General features: G+C 37.8%; 1 protein-coding gene and 1 long non-coding RNA gene across 2 annotated transcripts in view; one reads left to right on the forward strand and one right to left on the reverse strand.

The window, feature by feature from the left end:
- The window catches only part of LOC133538045 (uncharacterized), a 28,808-nt gene extending 12,937 nt beyond the window's left edge, over positions 1-15,871 (reverse strand). The window contains exons 1-2 of the long non-coding RNA XR_009802921.1: positions 15,630-15,871; positions 6,718-6,913 (exon numbers count right to left, since the gene is read on the reverse strand). This is a non-coding gene — a long non-coding RNA (uncharacterized LOC133538045). The remainder of the gene's footprint in view (positions 1-6,717; positions 6,914-15,629) is intronic.
- The window catches only part of inpp4aa (inositol polyphosphate-4-phosphatase type I Aa), a 40,590-nt gene extending 19,600 nt beyond the window's left edge, over positions 1-20,990 (forward strand). Inside the window, exons 12-24 of the mRNA XM_061879297.1 lie at positions 1,245-1,353; positions 1,454-1,471; positions 1,546-1,726; positions 3,243-3,536; positions 3,668-3,815; positions 6,428-6,460; positions 6,724-6,896; positions 6,965-7,088; positions 13,580-13,847; positions 15,477-15,574; positions 15,653-15,765; positions 19,184-19,338; positions 19,413-20,990. Coding sequence (XP_061735281.1) covers positions 1,245-1,353; positions 1,454-1,471; positions 1,546-1,726; positions 3,243-3,536; positions 3,668-3,815; positions 6,428-6,460; positions 6,724-6,896; positions 6,965-7,088; positions 13,580-13,847; positions 15,477-15,574; positions 15,653-15,765; positions 19,184-19,338; positions 19,413-19,545 — 1,847 coding nt within the window. The 3' untranslated portion in view covers positions 19,546-20,990. The remainder of the gene's footprint in view (positions 1-1,244; positions 1,354-1,453; positions 1,472-1,545; positions 1,727-3,242; positions 3,537-3,667; positions 3,816-6,427; positions 6,461-6,723; positions 6,897-6,964; positions 7,089-13,579; positions 13,848-15,476; positions 15,575-15,652; positions 15,766-19,183; positions 19,339-19,412) is intronic.
- Positions 20,991-21,329: the final 339 nt, after the last annotated feature.

Below are 21,329 nucleotides of genomic sequence, written 5' to 3' on the forward strand. Positions count from 1 at the left end.
GTACACCCTTGGACAAGTCGCCACCTCATCGCAGTAATTTAAAAATAATGTTGTAAAAAATGTTTAAGATAAAGCTAAGCCATTTTATTTAGAATATTATTTCATGTATGTATTTACATTTTTTCTTTAGAATTTTTATTACTATAGACTAAAATATATATTAACATCTGCTAGCAGTTTTTTATGTTCAATTAAAAAACAGAAAAGCTAAGCAATTCTATTTAGCATTTTGTTTCATATATTTATTTGAAAACATTTGCCAGCAGTCTTTTAATGATTAATTTTAAAAATATATTTAAAAAAAAAAGGTTAAAATTAAGCTGAGCCATTTTACTTCGAATATTATTTCATATATGTATTATTTTTTTTTTTTTAGAATAGCTTATTATAAAATAAAATATATATTATAACATCTGGTAGCAGTTTATGTTCAGTTAAAAAACAGAAAAGCTAAGCAGTTTTATTTAGCATTTTATTTCATATATTTATTTCAAAACATTTACAAGCAGTTTGTTTTATGTTAAAAATCAATAAAAGAGACAAGCAGTTTTATTGAGCATATCATTTCATATAGCCATTTAAAAAATGTATTTGAAAATGGCATTCATTGCGGAATCATTTGCTGGCAGTTGTTTTAATGTGTAATTTTATGAAAAATAATGAAAAAAAATGTTTACAGAAAACCTATGCAGTTTTGTTTGGATTATTATTTCATGTATGTATTTTGAAAAATGAGAATTTTATTTACTGGCAAATCATGTGATCAGTTTTTAATGTTTAAAAAAAATAAAAAAATTATGTATACAGAAAAACTATTGGCATTTTATCACGTTAGTGTGAAAAAAAAGATCATCAGAAGTGCCGTAGGATAATTTCCTTTATTAGTCAAATAATAATTATTTACTACAACATTTTTTTAATCTTTTTTTCATCCCTCTATGGCGGTGACAGGCATCTAATTGTTGTGGCAGGCACAACAATTAGATGTTATACCACTTGGTGAAATATGTGTGACATATACTGTGTGTCAATAGTTCACCTCTGTATCAACCGTTTACATTTGGTTCCCACTTATTGATCTCATGTAAAATATGTGCGTTGACTCATTAAAGGTTTGAAAATGAACCAAACATGACCTTAAAACGGAGGATAGTACTGAGCCGTGACCTTCTGGCATATTGTTACACCTATATCAGGTAATGCTACCTTTCGTAATAGTTTTCCAACGTATGCTCTTCCATCAGACCACACATACGACGTGGTGACCATCGGCGCTCCTGCAGCACATCATCAAGGCTTTAAAGGCTGCGGCCTGCGCAAACTTCTGCACAAGCTTGAAGATGCCAGAAAGCAGTAAGTAGAACATGTTTATTTTCCGCTGCACCAAGATTTATAACTGACAGACCAGCCGCTCTCTTATGTGTTTTTCTTTTCTTTTTTTTTGCACCGTCAGCACTTACGAGGAAGAGAGGTGAGAATAACTGATGACAGTTGGTGTTTTGTTTTATCTATTCATTGCATTAACCCACTTTTTTGTGCACAAAGCTCTGTCAGCTCAAGAGCTATGGCATACCAGCCGCAGGATGTTGTGCGAGCAAAGGAGCTGATTGGACAAATTAACACACTGAAGACGCAAGTGTGTTACTATATCGAGCGGCTGTCTCGAGCCGCCAAGGAACGCTTGGCTAATGCTCTGGAGAGAACCTTGGCCATCCTCAAAGAGAAGGTAAGCAGAAGAAAGCCAATCATATGTTAGGTTTAATTATGTCAGGAATTTTGGGAGGTCTCTTGTCTGAATCCTATTTTCATGTGATAGATTTATTCTTATAAATATATGCGTTTCTTTCCGTGTGTAACTTTCTCACAGTATGTATATATATATATATATATATATATATATATATACACACACACTGTGAGGAAGTTACACTGAAAAAATTACATATATATATATATATATATATATATATATTTATTTATTTATATTTATATATACATACACACATTACACTTATATACACACATATATACATACATATACATATGATTAATATAATATATATTTTAAAATAAATTATATTTGAAAAATATAGATTCATCCATCCATCCACCCATTTTTTACCACTTGTCCATTTTGGGGTTGCGGTAGCCTATCTAAGCTGCCTTCGGGTGGAAGGCGGGGTACAACCTGGACAAGTCGCCACCTCATCACAGGACCAACACAGAGAGACGGACAACATTTACACTCACATTCACACACTAGGGCCAATTTACTGTTGCATGTGCCTATCAATAAGAAGGTCCTGAGTAGTCCTGAGTTCAATCCCGGGCTCGGGATCGTTCTGTGTGGAGTTTGCATGTTCTCCCCGTGACTGGGTGGGTTCCTTCCGGGTACTACGGCTTCCTCCCACCTCCAAAATATAAATTACAATATCAAAAATATGAGATGATACATTACAGAGACATTGATGAGTGGTAAGATAACATGTGTATTTTATGTTACTCAGGGTTCTTTTAAAATATATACATTTAATGTGAAAATAAACACATTCAATTATACATTTAATTACATGTATCATATTTAATTAAATCTATAACTGTTTAGAATTATTTTAATATTCAAGTTATATATATATATATATAAATATATATATATATATATATATATATCTCCATCCATCCATACATTTTCTACCGCCTGTCCCTTCTGGGGTTATGGGGGGTGCTGGAGCCTATCTCAGCTGCATTCGGGTGGAAGGCATTTACACCCTGGACAAGTCACCACAACAACATTTATACTCACATTCACACACTAGGGCCAATTTAGTGTTGCCAATCAACCTATCCCCAGGTGCATGTTTTTGGCAGTGGGAGGAAGCCGGAGTACCCGGAGGTAACCCACACAGTCACAGGGAGAACATGCAAACTCCACACAGAAAGATACCAAGCCCGGGATTGAACCCAGGACTACTGAGGACCTTTGTATTGTGAGGCACATGCACTAATTGTTTTTATATAGCATAATACTTTCTAATAATACTTTATGAAAATAAATAATATATTTCAGAAATTTTAATGACAATATCTAAACATAAGTGATATTGAAGAATGGTAAATAAAGTTAGATACAATTTGTACTTTGTTATTCTAGGTTCTTTTTATTATTATATTGAATTTTGTTTGTTGCAAAGTTCCTTTTATGTGTCCAAATATTAATAAAACTGCTTTGTGGCCTCTTTCAGACTCGTCAGCTGGTGAGCGCGTGCGACTCCAAGCTCTTATCCTCCGCCATCATCGCCCTGGCCGCCGCCCGCCCAGAGCCCGCCCTGCGAGGCACGCCGTCCCCGTCATCTTCCTCCCTCTCGCCCTCCTCCCGCTCGCCTTCCCGCTCGCCTTCCCGCTCGCCCTCCCAACACCCGACATCCCCCTTGCGAGCGGCGACCTCGCCCTCTCGCCACGCCACTCCCCCTGAGGGCGGCGAAGGGAATAAAAGCAAGCGCGCCTCCTTGCAGGCCGACTTGCACGAAGAGGAGTGGGTAGGGAAAAAAAAGTCCACTATAGACTCTTTGTACACTACATGGCTTCGCGGAGACTTCATTAAAAGTGTGTGTGTGTGTGTGTGTGTGTGTGTGTGTGTGTGTGTGTGTGTGTGTGTGTGTGTGCGCAGAGGAAGGTGTGGCTGAATGTTGACAAGAGTCTGGAGTGTGTGATTCAGAAGGTGGACAGGTTGCTGCAGAGAGACCAGCTTCAGAGCGACAGCAGCTCTGATGACGTGTTCGCCATGGCCAGCGAGGAACCCAAAAACACCAAAAAAGGTAAACACATCTTGATAAATGAGAATGACTTCACCGCTAACTGGCATCTTGATTTGTTAACCACCAAATCTCCTGTTGTCGCCACTCGCTAGGTGTTAAAAAAAATACTGACCGTTGTGGCTATGGATGTTGTTTTCATAAACTCCACCAGATGTCAGTAGCTGCATTTTAAGCAGGGGTCTCAGACACGCGGCCCGCGGGCCAATTGCGGCCCGCGAGACGTTGTTTTGTGGCCCCTACCTTAATATGAAAGCTTAATGTTAGTGCGGCCCCCAAGTTTTATATGAATGGCGCTTGACAGCGTTGTGTTATTTGGGTCCAAAATGGCTCCTTCAACGTTTTGCGTTGCCTACCCCTGCGTTAGTGGAAAAGCGGCAAATGAGTGAAAGCGACAGAGACGTTGCCATGTAGACGAGGGTTTTCTTACGTGCCTGGCTGCAGTCACACCGCGACACCTCTCCGTCAGTAATAACAGTCCCCGATAACCTGACCAATTTGGGGTAGCGGGGGGCGCTATGCTACAATCCAAACGGTTTTATTTATTTTTTTTATTTAATTACATTTGCATTGCCTCACATTTCTTAATTCTCATTTTGCTCATTTATATTTTGATTGTATTTTGTGTTGAAAATAAAAATAAAGACATTTAAAAATATTTTTTTAAGAAAGATTTTTTTTAAGAAATCTTTTCTTGCGGCCCAGCCTCACCCAGACTCTGCATCCAGTGGCCCCCAGGCAAATTGAGTTTGAGACCCCTGATTTTAAGTATCATGCAGCATCTAACTCTGCATGCGCTATTACAACATTAGTTCCGGTGCTGTTGTGCTGTGCAATACAAGTGTTTATAAATCACCATGTGGTATGTTTTCCATTCCACTCTCAGATGCACTCCAAATCATTCAAGTAAAACAAACAAGTTATTATATATAAACCTGGGCTGATATTTGATAAGTTAATTAATAGAACGATGAATGAAAATGAACATAATAGGTTTGCCAGCCTCGATAATCACCATGTGCCTGGCTTGTTACGGGCTGCAAGAGCGTTGTTTGCAACAGTTTCAGAAGCTGCATGCGTTAGTACTCCATGTACATGAACTGTAATCATCAGAACTGCTGTAAAACTCCTGACGGTTAGTATTACTATATCAAATAAAAATAATTAAAAAAACGCAATTGATAACCACACTTTGATAAAAATTTTCACCGACTGGCATTAATGTTAACATGAAAACAAGAAACATTAATGTCTTTCCCCATTAAGAATTGTCATAGCCCAATTTAAACTTGTATAAACACATTACTGTTTGAACTACTAAGATACAATATTCATATTAAACATAAAAGCTGCAGTGTTATCGCACAAAGTGATCGATATATACGCCACAGTGTCGAGTTAAAACAGACGGAGGTGTGTTCAACATAAAGTGAACTCGCGTGACGCCACATAAACTGGAAGTGAAACAAAGCGATCACCCACTTTGGATTTATGAAAAAAACATTGTAAAACGCTTACAAATGAAAATAGTGGAAGATAAACATATTGAAACAAAAATTAAAATAGAATGGCTCTTATGAAGCCAGAACAATAATTCTGCCAAGAAAGTATATTGTGTGTCCATTTATTTTAGTTGATTGAAATAAACAAAACTGAGTCCTTTTTGAGCACATTCAACAATACCGTGATAATGATAACTATAATAGTTTTAGTCAAAATAACTTGATCTACTTAATTTTATTATTTAGGTTGTGTATATTTGAGGGTCTCCATCCCCTCCTTAACAGAGATGAACAAAAACGGTTGTATTGCTTTTGGCTGGGATTTTTAGTATATTTTATTTGTATTACCTACTTGTTTGTATTATTTTAGTTGGATATTTAAAAGTTTACATTCCAATTTCAATGTTAAAATATAGAAGAAATACAAACATATCACACTTAAAAAGGTATACTCGCATTATTATGTGATATCATTACATCAGTATACTTATAATATTAGTTATTGTTTATCGCCAATAATTTGTAAGCCAATAAATCATCGAGTAACATTTGTTATCGGCCCAGGCCTAATTATATATGATGAAGGGGATTAGTGAAGTAGATTATATTTATATAGCGCTTTTTCTCTAGTGATTCAAAGCGCTTTACATAGTGAAACACAATATCTAAGTTACATTTAAACCAATGGGGGTGGCACTGGGAGAAGTGGGGTAAAGTGTCTTGCCCAAGGACACAACGGCAGTGACTAGGACGGCGTAAGCGGGGATCGAACCTGCAACCCTCAAGTTGCTGGCACGGCCGCTCTACCAACCGAGCTATACCTCCCCACATGAGTTTTACGTATTTCGGAAATAACACCCCCTCTCCTATTAGTGCAGAATAATTTACAGTAAATGTATATTGTTGTATCCATGGCAACCAAGACAACATAATAAGTGTAAAGAGAAGCGCTATAAAGAAATAGCTAAAAAAAAAACAATAATAATAAGTGACTGATTTCCTGTTTAAACTGAGGTAGGGTCTTGTGGATTATTATTACTACTAATATATATTTTTTTGAATCTCTTAATACATTCATATATATTATTGTCTATGTTTCTCTTTCACTGCCAGGGAACAGTCCAGAAGTGGACAAGAAATCACCAGGTGAGATTTTAGTTAATCCATTTAGGATATGCAGTGATTTAACTATTTTTATGCAGCGTTGACATTTTTGCTCATCTTTTCTTTTCATCCCAGATTACGGCATGCTCTTAACACTTAAAAATGACATGTTGCCTCAAATCATGGCCAAAAACTGCAATATCCCCACTTCCATTGAAATGCACAGGAAGAATCTGCAATATACCTAGTGGTATACTTTGTGCTGGTCTACCACTTGTTGTTTTTACTTTGACTCTTACCTGCAGGTGAGTGGAGCGAGGCTATGCACCCTCTGCTGGCCACGCTGAGCGACTGCGCCTCGCTGCTGGGCGACAAGGCCAGGAAGGCCATGGTGTTCCTCCTCATGCAGGACAGCGCCCCCACCATTGCCATGAGCCTCACGCTGCAGTACCGCCGCGACGTCGTCTTCTGCCAGACCGTCAGTCCGCACACAACCTACGATTGGAAGATGAGGATGATGACGATGATGTGTTTGTGTGCCACCAGCTAACAGCTCTGATCTGTGGCTTTGTCCTCAAGCTGAGGAACAGCCTCTGTGATGTGGGTTTTCTCAAGCAGCTCCACACTATCGGCCTCCTGGTGCAGTATGAGAGCTTACTCAGCACCTACGGTAATGTGTGTGTGTGTGTGTGTGTGTGTGTGTGTGTGTGTGTGTGTGTGTTTGTGTGTGTGTTTCTACCTTTTTTTGAGACATCAACAGGGACAAGTACCTTCCATATGAGGACCGGTGAACAAGTTAGGACATAAATCATGGTCCTAATACAGAAAACCATCGCGTCTAATAGAGAATGTCTCATTTGTACCCTCTGGTGGTGAAATCTATCAAAATAAGGGTGGTACCAAAAAGGAGGGATTTTTCAAATGGACTGTGTGTCGCTTTTAAAAGTGCTCCCCCTCTGGTCAGCAAATGAAATAACAAGTGTCTGTAAGAAATTTAAATGTGCCCCCTTCGGCCAAAATTAACTTAATTTTTTTATAAATGCCCTGCGATGAAGTGGCGACTTGTCCAGGGTGTGCCCCGCCTTCCGCCCGATTGTAGCTGAGATGGGCACCAGCGCCCCCCGCGACCCCAAAGGGAATAAGCGGTGGGAAATGGATGGATGGATGGATTTTTTATAAATATGTATATAGAGACATACTGTAATAACTTGAAGTAAATAATGAAGATTAAAACCCAATTACAAACAAAACATTAAATAAATTAAAATTAACAAAAAGCAGTCTTTTTCACAATATGTTGACTTTTTTCTTATAAAATTGGGAAATATTGAAGTGAATAATATTTATATAGCGCTTTTCTCGAGTGACTCAAAGTGCTTAACATAGTGAAACCCAATACCTAAGTTACATTTAAACCAGTGTGGGTGGCACTGGGAGCAGGTGGGTCAAGTGTTTTTCCCCAAGGACACAATGGCAGTGACTAGGATGGCGGAAGCGGGAATCGAACCTGCAAACCTCAAGTTGCTAGCACAGCCACTCTACCAACCGAGCTATGCTGCCCCAAGTATTCATCATATTTTGTCTGTTTCTGTAATATTACAATATTTTCTTGTAAAAGTATTACTTTTATATTTAAATAATTACTTTTTACCGCAAAATGGTGACATTTGTCATATCAAATTCTGACTTGTATCACAATGTTGCCCATTTTTTTGTTGTTCCTGTAAAATAGTGACAGTTTTTGAGCACAGTTATGATTTTTGTCATAATTTTGCCAAGTAAAATTCCAATCATTATTGCCAATATTATAAAGTTTTCTTATAAAATTCCGTCTGTTATTGATTAAAATTCCAAATTTTATCATAATATTGCAAAAGTGTTCAGTTTTTTTTGTACAATGTTGACTTGCGTTGAGGAAAATTATGACTTTTATAATAATACTGCCAAAACTCAAAGTTTTTCTTGTGAAATTGTGACCTTTTTCTTGGGAAATTCCAACTCAATTTTCACAACAAGCTTTTTGATATTTGCATAGTATGTATATATTATTAATGTTGTACATACACATCTTTGTATATCTGGAAAGAGTGGTTCTAAAGAGGTAGGCATGTTACCTTCTTGAGGTCTCAAGAAGGTAACATACAAGAGTGTGTGAGTGTGTGTGTGTGCGTGCGTGCGTGCGTGCGTGCATGCGTGCATGAGCGTGTGCGTGCGTGTTTTGAGTTACTAAACTCCGGCGAAATGCAGTTGCAGCAATTTACACAAGAATGTGTATTTCACAGCGCAGTACATTGCAAATGTGACATACTGTAGTTAAATGGCCACAAAAGGTCAAGTATGCAAAAGATTGGTATCATTCTTACAAAAACAAGGAATTTGTATGAATAGTACAAACCCCGTTTCCATATGAGTTGGGAAAATGTGTTAGATGTAAATATAAACGGAATACAATGATTTGCAAATCATTTTCAACCCATATCCAGTTGAATACGCTACAAAGACAACATATTTGATGTTCAAACTGATAAACATTTAATTTTTTTGCAAATAATCATTAACTTTAGAATTTGATGCCAGCAGCACGTGACAAAGAAGTTGGGAAAGGGGTAATAAATACTGATAAAGTTGAGGAATGCTCATCAAACACAAATTTTGGAACATCCCACAGGTGTGCAGGCTAATTGTGAACCGGTGGGTCCCATGATTGGGTATAAAAACAGCTTCCCAAAAAATGCTCAGTCTTTCACAAGAAAGGATGGGGCGAGGTACACCCCTTTGTCCACAACTGCGTGATCAAATAGTCAAACAGTTTAAGAACAATGTTTCTCAAAGTGAAATTGCAAGAAATTTTGGGATTTCAACATCTACGGTCCATTGTATCATAAAAAAGTTTCAGAGAATCTGGAGAAATCACTCGATGTAAGCAGCATGGTTGGAAAACAACATTGAATGACCGTGACCTTCAATCCCTCAGACGACACTGTATCAAAAACCCACTTCAATCTCTAAAGGATATCACCACATGGGCTCAGGAACACTTCAGAAAACCACTGTCACTAAATACAGTTTGTTGCTACATCTGTAAGTGCAAGTTAAAGCTCTACTATGCAAAGCGAAAGCCATTTATCAACAACACCCAGAAATGCAGCCAGCTTCTCTGTGCCCGAGATCATCTAAGATGGACTGATGCAAAGTGGAAAAGTGTTCTGTGGTCTGACGAGTCCACATTTCAAATTGTTTTTGGAAATATTTGACATTGTGTCGTCCGGACCAAAGGGGAAGCGAACCATCCAGACTGTTATCGACGCATCTGTGATGGTATGGGGGTGTATTAGTGCCCAAGGCACGGGTAACTTACACATCTGTGAAGGCACCATTAATGCTGAATGGTACATACAGGTTTTGGTACAACATATTATGCCATCTACGCGTCGTCTTTTTCATGGACGCCCCTGCTTATTTCAGCAAGACAATGCCAAGCCACATTCAGCACGTGTTACAACAGCGTGGCTTCGTAGTAAAAGAGTGCGCATACTTTCCTGGCCCGCCTGCAGTCCAAACCTGTCTCCCATTGAAAATGTGTGGCGCATTATGAAGCTTAAATTACGAAAGCGGAGACCCCGGCCTGTTGAACGACTGAAGCTCTACATAAAACAAGAATGGGAAAGAATTCCACTTTCAAAGCTTCAACAATTAGTTTCCTCAGTTCCCAAACGTTTATTGAGTTTTGTTAAAAGAAAAAGTGATGTAACACAGTGGTGAACATGCCCTTTCCCAACTACTTTGGCACGTGCTGCAGCCATGAAATTCTAAGTTATTATTATTTGCAAAAAAAAAAAAATCAAGTTTATGAGTTTGAACATCAAATATCTTGTCTTTGTAGTGCATTCAATTGAATATGTGTTGAAAAGGACTTGCAAATCATTGTATTCCGTTTATATTTACATCTAACACAATTTCCCAACTCATATGGAAATGGGGTATGTAGTTAGAATGTTTACTTTTCAGGGCAGGAAGTACCACTTTGATACATAGTGTGTGTCAAAGATTGCTGAAACCAATGTAACGTGGCGTAAGCTAAGCTATCTGGACAAAACATCCACACTTCAGCTTTGTGTTCTCATTGAAATTAGTTTAATATCAAACAATGTGTCATTACGAACTCATTTAAAAAAAAGAGCTGTGGGACAGCTGTTTTAGAGTACTGGACTTACTTGAAATAAAGCGGAATTTTTATATCAATGAACGTGATGAATAAAATACCATATTGGGGCAATGGCAATAGCATATTTTGTGTACACTGCAAGGGTTGGCACAGACCTCAAAAAAATCCAAATGTAATTACTGCATGTGTAAGTAATCATTCTTATGATTTCCCACTAAATTGCTTGTTTTCATTATTTACCTTTATTACATACTATACCATATAGTGGCCGGGTTTGTTTATTCACTCAACACCAAAGAGTACCAGACATGTTTTTGAATACCCACACATGTAATTAAAATATTCTTCAGTCAGTATTAAAAAAATAAATAATTACAATTACATGAAATAATTTTTTTTTACCAAATCAATTTCACGCATATGTAATTTTCTCGATTTTTTTTTTTACAACCTATGTATTACTTCCTCTATCAATTTTTTGGACACTGCTATACTTTGTTGCATTATTCTTCTTAGTGCTTCTCAAATATTTTCTGTTACACCCCCTTAGGAAGAAGAAAACATTTCGCGCCTCCCCCCCCAACTATAAATAGTATAATTTGTTGATAAAATTGTAATAAGTACACCTTTGCATCACATTGTGTCCTTATTAACATCCAATAAGACAAAAACAAGACAAAATAATTATTGATCAACTTAAAACAAAGAATAACTATATTAACATTGTTTTCAGTCTGTAATAGAAAACATTTAAAGTGCATCAATATGCCTGAAATAAAAAAAATAAAAAAGTAGTCCTTCTTTAAACTATAAACCTTTTTTGACTGACTTGATCTATTTAATTTGGAAAAAATTTTTTTCATTAACTCAAATTTTTTTTTTTAACTATTAAAATTTTTCAGCAACATTAACTCAGGAGCACAAATATATATAAAAAAACTTTAACCTACAAAAATAATTGTGGATAAAATAATTGTGCTGATTTTATTTTCCAACAAAAATCAAACTGATGATTATTGACTACAATGAGCACGTTTTGTAGTGCACAGCTTTTGGAAGTGGAGTTTGAAGCACGATACTGATAAAGCATTGTCTCCGCGGACACACAATTTGAGAAGAACTGCATTAATCCCACATAGAATAACAACTCTCTTTTTAAACTTCAAGTAAACGTTAGATTTACAGATGTTGGATTACATACATCTCCCGCAGGGGTGTCAAACGCAGGTTTTATCCGGCCCGCGGGATGAGTTTGCTAAGTATAAAAATGAGCCGAAATTTTAGAATGAAAGAAACTGCTGTTCTCAATGTGTCCACTAGATGTCGCAATAGCAATTCTTTATATCTTTGTAGATGATGCTACATATGTTAAAAAAAAAAAACACACATGATGTTAGTGGATCAGTAGGGGAAAATGAGCTAACTACATAAAGAACATCCTGTAATTTGATTTTGATATTATTTTTTATCTTGATAGATTGAAAATTAACACCAATGAGTTGACCGATGAACATTATCACAATTTTATTTAGAATGTCTAAATAACGACAAATAAACATACAATACTATTAACCACAACATGTAAGTGTAAAAAAATAACATTATAATTTGGACATTTTCACCATGTGCTTGTTCTATTTTTAAACAAAGAAAACAATCTAATGTTGTCTTTATTGTTATGTTATCGTGCTGGGATTTTACCAGTCCGGCCCCATTTGGGAGTATATTTTTTTCCATGTGGCCCCCCATCTAAAATGAGTTTGACACCCCTGGTCTACTGCAAACTAACAGTGATATCAATTTTTTTAAGTAAATACGGTTAATTAAAGCGTCTAATAGGGGTGCAGTATTAATTTAAAAAAGACTAGATCAATGTTGCCCAAAGTGGGGCCGGGGGGACGAATTTGGCCCTCCCACAATTTCACACTGACTTTTCTCAAGCTCACACAATTATCGATGTTATGTCCCCAAGGCTAACTAGTAGGGCTGCGAATCTTTGAGTGTCCCACGATTCGATTCAAAATCGATTCTTGGGGTCGCGATTCGATTATATATCGATTTTTTTCGACTCAACGCGATTCTCGATTCAAAAACGAAATTTTTTTGATTCAAAACGATTCTGTATTCATTCAATACTAGGATTTCAGCAGGATCTACCCCAGTCTGCTGACATGCTAGCAGAGTAGTAGATATTTTTTTAAAGCTTTTATAATTGTAAAGGACAATGTTTTATCAACTGATTGCAACAATGTAAATTTGTTTTAACTATTAATTGAAACAAAAATATGACTTATTTTATCTTTGTGAAAACATTGGACAGTGTGTTGTCCAGCTTATGAGATGCGATGCAAGTGTAAGCCACTGTGACACTATCGTTCTTTTTTTCTAATTTTTATAAATGTCTAATGATAATGTCAATGAGGGATTCTTAATCACTGCTATGCTGAAATTATAACTAATATTGATACTGTTGTTGATAATATTAATTTTTGTTTCACTACTTTTGGTTTGTTCTGTGTCGTGTTTGTGTCTCCTCTCAATTGCTCTGTTTATTGCAGTTCTGAGTGTTGCTGGGTCAGGTTTGGTTTTGGAATTGGATTGCATTGTTATGGTATTGCTGTGTATTGGTTTGTTGGATTGATTAAAAATAAAAATCGATTTAAAAAAAAATGTGAATCGATTCTGAATCGCACAACGTGAGAATCGCGATTCATATTCGAATTGATTTTTTCCCACACCCCTACTAAGTAGCCTTCTAATGTTTTTAAGTGACATGTTATTTGCTGCAATTGAAGCAACTTTATTATTCACATTCAGGCTATTTGTGTTTCATTCTTAAAAATCCCTGTGTGACCCGATTTGATTAGATTTTCATTTTAGCTCTTGGAGGCAAAACATTGGGAACCCCTGAACTAGACAACATATAGTCGTCTATTAGATGTATCACAATAACTCCTTGACAGTTATTGACGCAGGATCCTTTTTGCCGCCTAAAGGTGAGGAGCTGGCCATGCTGGAGGACATGAGTGTGGGGGTGAACGACTTGATGAACGTCACCTTTAAAATCACGCAAGCAAGCACAACTTTCAGCCCCGACATGCTGCCGGTCATCACGGGAAACAGGAACGGCTTTAACGTCAGGGTTCCGATCCCGGGCGCCATATTCGACACTTTGCCGCGGGAGATCCAGAACGGTATGTTGCTGCGCGTGCAGCCGGTGCTCTTCAACGTGGGCATCAACGAGCAACAAACGCTGGCTGAGAAGTAAGTAGCGGGAATGGAAGGACGGGACACCACACCACAGTGCAGCGTTTGTTCTACATTCATTTAGCATAAGAATGACATCACGCCTTGAAAAAAATGTGTGTTATATCCGGGGTCTGGATATTTATTAACCAAAAATGTTTTTATGTATTTTTGGGTCTTTTCCCCCAAAAATTATATTGAGGTCATTATGGTAGTTCAAATTCTAAAGCCGAACAAATTGGAGGTAAATAACTCTTTAAGCTGTGCTTCTTCCTACTCCTTTTCAGACATGTTGTAATAAGAATTTGATGTAGTGTTGTCCCGATACTAAAATTTTGGTACCGGTACCAAAATGTATTTCAGTACTTTTCTAAAAAAAAAAGGGGACCACAAAAAATGTCATTATTGGCTTTATTTAAAAAAAAAATCTTAGGGTACATTAAACATATGTTTCTTATTGCAAGTTTGTCCTTAAATAAAATTGTGAACATACTAGACAACTTGTCTTTTATTAGTAAGTAAGCAAACAAAGCCTCCTAATTTAGCTGCTGACATATGCAGTAACATATTCTGTCATTTATCATTCTTTTATTTTGTCAAAATTATTAAGGACAAGTGGTAGAAAATAAATTATTAATCCACTTGTTCATTTATTCTTAATATCGGCTTATTTTCTGTTTCAACATGTTCTATCTACACTTCTGTTAAAATGTAATAATCACTTATTCTTCTGTTGTTAGATACTTTACATTAGTTTTGGACGATACCACAAACTTGGCTATCAATCCGATGCAAAGTCGTTACAGGATCATATTTTAGTCATATTCAAACTCCTCATGTGTCCAGGGACATATTTCCTGAGTTTATAAACATAAAATTAATTTTAAAAAAACGAAATACGATTTTGTGATGCTAAAAAATATGGATGTAATTAATCATAGTAGTATCGACTAGATACACTCCTGTACTTGGTATCATCACAGTGGAGGTTAGGTGTAGAACCACCAATGGCGTTTGTTTATATAATATATATATGTGTGTATGTATGTATGTATGTATGTACACACATCCGGGGCCCCCAGCCAAATCTTTTAACCCAATGCGGCCCCCGGGTCAAAACGTATGGGCACTCCTGATGTATACAGTCGTTTTTATCGGCTGTTAATTGGTTCTGGACATGACCATTAATTACAATTGGTAAGTTGGAGCATAAAAAAACTGCTTTTGACCTTCTAAATAATTGTTTTACCAATATAAGAGCCCTTTAGACAGACTTTAGTCACCTTTACACTTCTTTAATCCAATATGCGGTTGAGACTGAGCCAATCAGTGGCCACCATACTGAACAGCACGCTCTGATTGGTTTGGTCTCATCTAGTGGTCAATAGTAGTATCCATACTTTTGGTTAATTCTGCCATTTTTATGCTTGATAAATACTTACTTTGGGCCGAAAATCCAGTAAAAAAAATTTTTTAAGTGTGCTATGTGGTGAAACCACTATATTTGAAGCGCGATGTGGCCATAGCCTTCGGTCTCAATGCAAAACGCAAAGCGAACTGCACCACAGCGTGCTCCAACACGTTTGGTCCAGACCTGAGTATCCAAGTACTGGTCCAAGAACTGGTGTTATTTCTTTGTTTGTGCAGGTTTGGAGACACGTCCTTACAGGAAGTGATCAACACAGAGAGCCTGGCGCGTATCAGCTTGTACTACGACCACTTTAAAGAGGTCCTCCCCGAGGACTGTGAGTCAACAAAGACGTCTTCAAATTTCCCCTGATGTTCTCTGACTGCACTCACCTCCCCTCTCGTGGTCTTCTCAGGCCTGCCTCGCTCTCGCAGCAACACCGGTATGCCCGACCTGCTCAGACTGCTCAACCAGAACATCAACGCCAAGAAGAGCAAGAACGTGGAGATTCTGTGGCAGGCGGCCGAGGTGCGTTTTGGGGTTGCTTGGTTTGGTCTCTGCAGGCAATATGTCCGCCATTTAGCACCTAAAAAAATAAGAATTCATTACATGGGTTTGCTCGTGTTCTTTCACTGTGTTGTGGCTTGGGTTTATTTTTTATTACAGACATTGGTGATTTGAAAAGACTTCAGTGTCATTGGCCAGTCCACATGTCAATCAATACAGAAGCACAAATTCCAGGAACATAATTATATTTTTTAAGCATGGTGTGGATTGTTTAATGTGTTTTTTCTACTTGTTTTTTGGGAGGGTATCACGCCAAATTTCTTCCCCCCGACAAAAACCTTCCCCCCCATTTACTTCCGGGGTCATGATTAATACAGACGTTTTATTAACGCTATATTATAAAAATAAAATTAAAAAAACAATTTACAAACACAAGCAATGGGATGACGTTTCCTCACGTTTCCTCTTAAGTCATCCCATAGCTTGTGTTTGTAAATAGTTTTTAAAAATTTTTTTAATTTTCTCATAATATAACGTTAACAAAACGTCTGTATTTTTATAAAATAGTGTTATATTTTTATAATATAGCGTTAAAAAAACGTCTGTATTAATCATGATCCCGGAAGTAAATAGGGGGGGAAGGTTTTTGTAGGGGGAAGAAATTTGGCGTGACAAGGGAAACCCAAATATGTAATAGTGTAGTCAAGACAGCCCTGTAAGTTGGCCCTACACACAATCCATAGGGGGCCACCATCCATCCATCCATTCCTTTTCTACCGCTTGTCCCTCTCAGTGTCGCAGGGGTGCACCCTGGACAAGGGGGTGTCACGCCAAATTTCTTCTCCCTACAAAAACCTCCCCCCCATTTATTTCCGGGGTCATGATTAATACAGACGTTTTGTTAACGCTATATTATAAAAATACAGACGTTTTGTTAACGCTATATTATAAAAAAATTTAAAAAACAATTTACAAACACAAGCTATGGGATGACATAAGAGGAAACGTGACCCCGGAAGTAAATGCGTCATCCCATAGCTTGTGTTTGTAAATTGTTTTTTAATTTTTTTTATAATATAGCGTTAAAAAAAAATCTGTATTTTTATAATATAGCGTTATATTTTTATAATATAGCGTTATATTTTTATAATATAGCGTTATATTTTTATGATATAGCGTTAACAAAACGTCTGTATTAATCATGACCCCGGAATTAAATGGGTGGGGGAAGGTTTTTATAGGGGGGAAGAAATTTGGCGTGACAGGGGCTTCCATCCATCCATCCATCCATTTTTTACCGCTTATTCCCTTTCGAGGTTGCGGGGGGCGCTGGCGCCTATCTCAGCTACAATCGGGCGGAAGAAATTAAACTTAATCGCAAACTTATTCCTAGCCCCTTCCTGCCCAATCACTGATAAGAAAATGATAGCAAACTGTCCTCATCATAGTCACTGTCCCGTGTGGCGCTCAGCGTTAATGCATTGGTCTCGTATTGGGTTTGATCCACAAGAAGGCGTTTGGGCAGAAATGATTATCGTATTTTTCGGATTGTAAATTGCTCCGGAGTATAAATCACACTGGCCGAAAATGCATAATAAAGAAGGAAAAAAATATACATAAGTCACATTTTTAGGGGAAATTTATTTGATAAAATCTAACACCAAGAATAAACATTTGAAAGGCAATTTAAAATAAATAAAGAATAGTGAACAACAGGCTGAATAAGTGTACGTTATATGACACACAGTATTTATATTCATATCCTTGGCAACTACCTGGGCGTACTTTCACATGTAAGTCGCTCAGAGTATAAGTCACACTATGAAAAAAAATGCGGTTTATAATCCAAAAAATACGGTATGTAAATGTTTTTGTTTTGCATAAAAAATAACTGTTTAAGTCCAAAACATACATCTAATTAAAAATTCAAATAGTATAAAATTAAACACGAATAAAGTTGGAAAAAAGGTTGGGGGCTCTAGTAAAATTCTGGGGTGAGAAAGTACTACAGTGGCCCTAAGGCTCAGATATTCAACTAAATTGTTTTGGGGGCCACATTTCCAAAAAGCTAAGGACTGAGGGGCTGGACTTCTCCCTTTAAATGTTAGTTTGTATATCGATGAGAACCAGCATCCTTTACAGTAGACATTTGATTTTGTTCTACTTATTTTGTCAGAGTTACAGGACTGTCTGCTGTTTTTAGGGAATTTTTTGCAGACTCTCTTAAAAGTTATTTTTTTAACTGAACTCATGGGCCACCGGTTGAACAGCACAAATGATAAAAAACAGGAAGACCTAAGATGAAAGTTAAACAAATGACTGACTTCATCTGTTTTGTCTAAGTTTGCCCAAGTCTATTATACTGTTTTACAATTTGCTGCAAAAATGTTTTTCTCCCAAGTTTTTAACTGAACTCGGGGTTGGTATGGTGTAATTCCCGGCATGGATTTAGCCCCCCCGCTGCCCTAAAGAGTCCAAAATTAGTAAGTAAATGTATAAAAATAATCCTCTGAAACTATGCTAATCTATAACCAATGGTCATGAGCTTTGGGTTATGACCGAAAGGACAAGATCACGGGTACAAGCGGCCGAAATGAGTTTCCTTCGCCGGTTGGCGGGACTCTCCCTTAGAGATAGGGTGAGAAGCTCTGCCATCCGAGAGGAACTCAAAGTAAATCAGCTGCTCCTCGACATCGAGAGGAGCCAGATAAGGTGGTTCAGGCATCTGGTCTGTATGCCACCCAAACGCCTCCCGAGGGAGGTTTTTTGGGCACATCCAACCGGGAGGAGGCCACGGAGAAGACCCAGGACACGTTGGGAAGACTATGTCTCCCGGCTGGCCTGGGAACACCTCGGGATCCCTTGGGAAGAACTGGACTAAGTGGCTGGGGAAAGGGAAGTCTGGGCTTCCCTGCTTAGGCTGCTGCCCCCCAGACCCGACCCCGGATAAGCGGAAAAAGATGGATTGATGGAGGGACGGATGGAATTATGCTAATCAGTCGATCAATATCAGGGTGTATGAAGTATCATTATTTATTGTATTTATGACAAATAATGAGAATATTATTATTACTACATCAGAGTGATAGGCAGGACTTTATAAGTTTTCGCTTCTTCCCGCTCCTTTTCGTGCACACACCATGTTTCTTTTTTCTTTTTCTAGTGATGTTTTTTGAGAAAACGCTATTGTATTGGAGCTACTTTTTTTGTGTTTGAAATCAAATAATAAAATAAAACAAAAATGACACCAAAGCTGACAGAAAGTTCTGTCTTTAAAAATATATACAATGTGTTTTTAGCTTTTTGTATTTTACAAAATAAAAACAATAACCCCACCCTTTGCTTTGACTTTCAGTGTGCGGCCCTTGCTGGACAAACTTTGGACACCCCTAAACTATTATATTAACCTTACTTGGTATTTGTTATGCTGTGTCTAAAGGCATGCCGGCGCTTGAACGGAGTGCGTTTTACCAGCTGCAAGAGCGCCAAAGACCGCACGGCCATGTCCCTGACCCTGGAGCAGTGTCAAATCCTGCAGCAGGAGCACGCCCTGGCCCCGCAGGTCTTCTACCAGGCCCTGGACTGCATGCGCAGGTGGGTTAATCACCAAAAGTACATTAGTGAAATATCATTACTCCCTAAAGCCTGTCACCTTCTGTTCTCTGCAGTGAGGGCTGCAGACGAGAGAACACCATGAAAAACGTGGGATGTCGCAAATACGCCTTTAACGCTCTCCAGCTTAAGGCCTTTCCTAAACAGTATCGCCCTCCGGAGGGCACATACGGGAAAGTGGAATCCTAACTTCAGAGAAAATGACTGATGAGAGCACCCACACAACAACACAAAAACAAAACACTTACAACACACAACGTGCAGCATTTGTTGTGTTTAGTCACAGCCTGGTATAGGTTGATGTATATTGGTCTTGACGCCTCTCGGTTTAATAGCATTGCATCTATCATTTATGGATCTTAAAAAAGAAAAGGGAAGGAAATGATAAATAAATTAGCCTAAAGCTACACGAAATGTCACAGGTGCACCAGGTGTGTGTTGACGTGCAACTACAAGTACAAATATTGTTTACTCATTCTTGCAATCTTTTTTTTTCTCTCGCCTTTTTAATGAAAATTATTGATGTCTAAATGTTTTCCACAGTGAATTAATATTACTCACATTTTGAATTTATTAAATCTGTTAAAATCCATCCAGTGTCGGTCAAGATAATCTAAGTTATTAAATACATTTAAAGAAAACTGCCTACCTCTTAGCTGACAAAGGGACATTGTTATTATTTTTCTGGTATTCTTATATTTATTTCTATCATATTTATTCCATAAAATAACTACATTTTCTTGCCAGCATGTATATCCTGCAGAGTATTTACATATGAAGGTCCAGGGGATAGGTTAGGACAGTGGTCTCCAACCACCGGGCCGCAGAATAATTTTTTATTATTTTTTTTTTATATATATATTTTTTTTGTATTTTATCAAATCAACATAAAAAACACAAGATACACTTACAATTAGTGCACAAACCCCAAAAACCTCCCTTTTTCATGACAAAAAAAAGAATCTATTTGGGACAAATTATCAAGCGTTGACCGGTGATTGAAGGAATGTTAATCAGTCATACAGTTCTAAAATATGGCAGGAAAATCTCAATCATACCTCTAATTGGCAAAAATTCAACACAATTATTGATGACCATGCTTAAAAATACTGTACCTGTTTTACTTGCACCTTCTTTGCTCGTTGGCCATGTCTGCAAAAAACATAAAAAGAAAGAAAATGTGTTGTCATTATACATTTCTATGCTTACTTTGAAGGGGATTTTGTTATTGTACCCTGGAAGCTGCATACAATTGTGCATTTCTTATAAATTGCAACATAAAAAACATTTCTGCGGGATGGGAATCATGCAGCATGTATGAATTTGCTCAAGAAAATGGAGGAAAAATGTTCGGAACTGCATGGGGAATTTTAAAAATGTGGACGTATAACAAATACAAAAAATGAGCGCTAACAACAGACTCCATGAAAAATAAAGTATCTTACTGTACAATATTCAGAGACATTGCCAATTTTATTTTACTAATGTTATTTTGCGTACAACTCTTTATGTCTATATGTATCTTATTACTTACTAAAGCTATTGTTGTTGCACAATTGACATGCACACGGGTGGAAATGTGGTGAAGTTCATGAGATGAGTGGGACCTAAAATAAAAGATGATCAACTGTTAAGTAAGAGATGTGGCATTGATTCATCCATCCTTCCATCTTCTTCCTCTTATTTGAGGTCAGGTCGCGGGGGCAGCAGCCTAAGCAGGGAAGCCCAGACTTCCCTCTCCCCAGCCATTAGTCCAGCTCCTGCCGGGGGTTCCCGAGGTGTTCCCAGGCCAGCCGGGAGACATAGTCTTCCCAACATGTCCTGGGTCTTCCCCGTGGCCTCCTACCGGTTGGAAGTGCCCGAAAAACCTCCCGAGGGAGGCGCTCGGGTGGCATCCTGACCAGATGCCCGAACCACGTCATCTGGCCCCTCTCGATGTGGAGGAGCAGCGGCTTTACTTTGAGTTCCTTCCG

Source organism: Nerophis ophidion, linkage group LG19 (assembly GCF_033978795.1).
Source record: "Nerophis ophidion isolate RoL-2023_Sa linkage group LG19, RoL_Noph_v1.0, whole genome shotgun sequence".
NCBI lineage: Eukaryota > Metazoa > Chordata > Actinopteri > Syngnathiformes > Syngnathidae > Nerophis > Nerophis ophidion.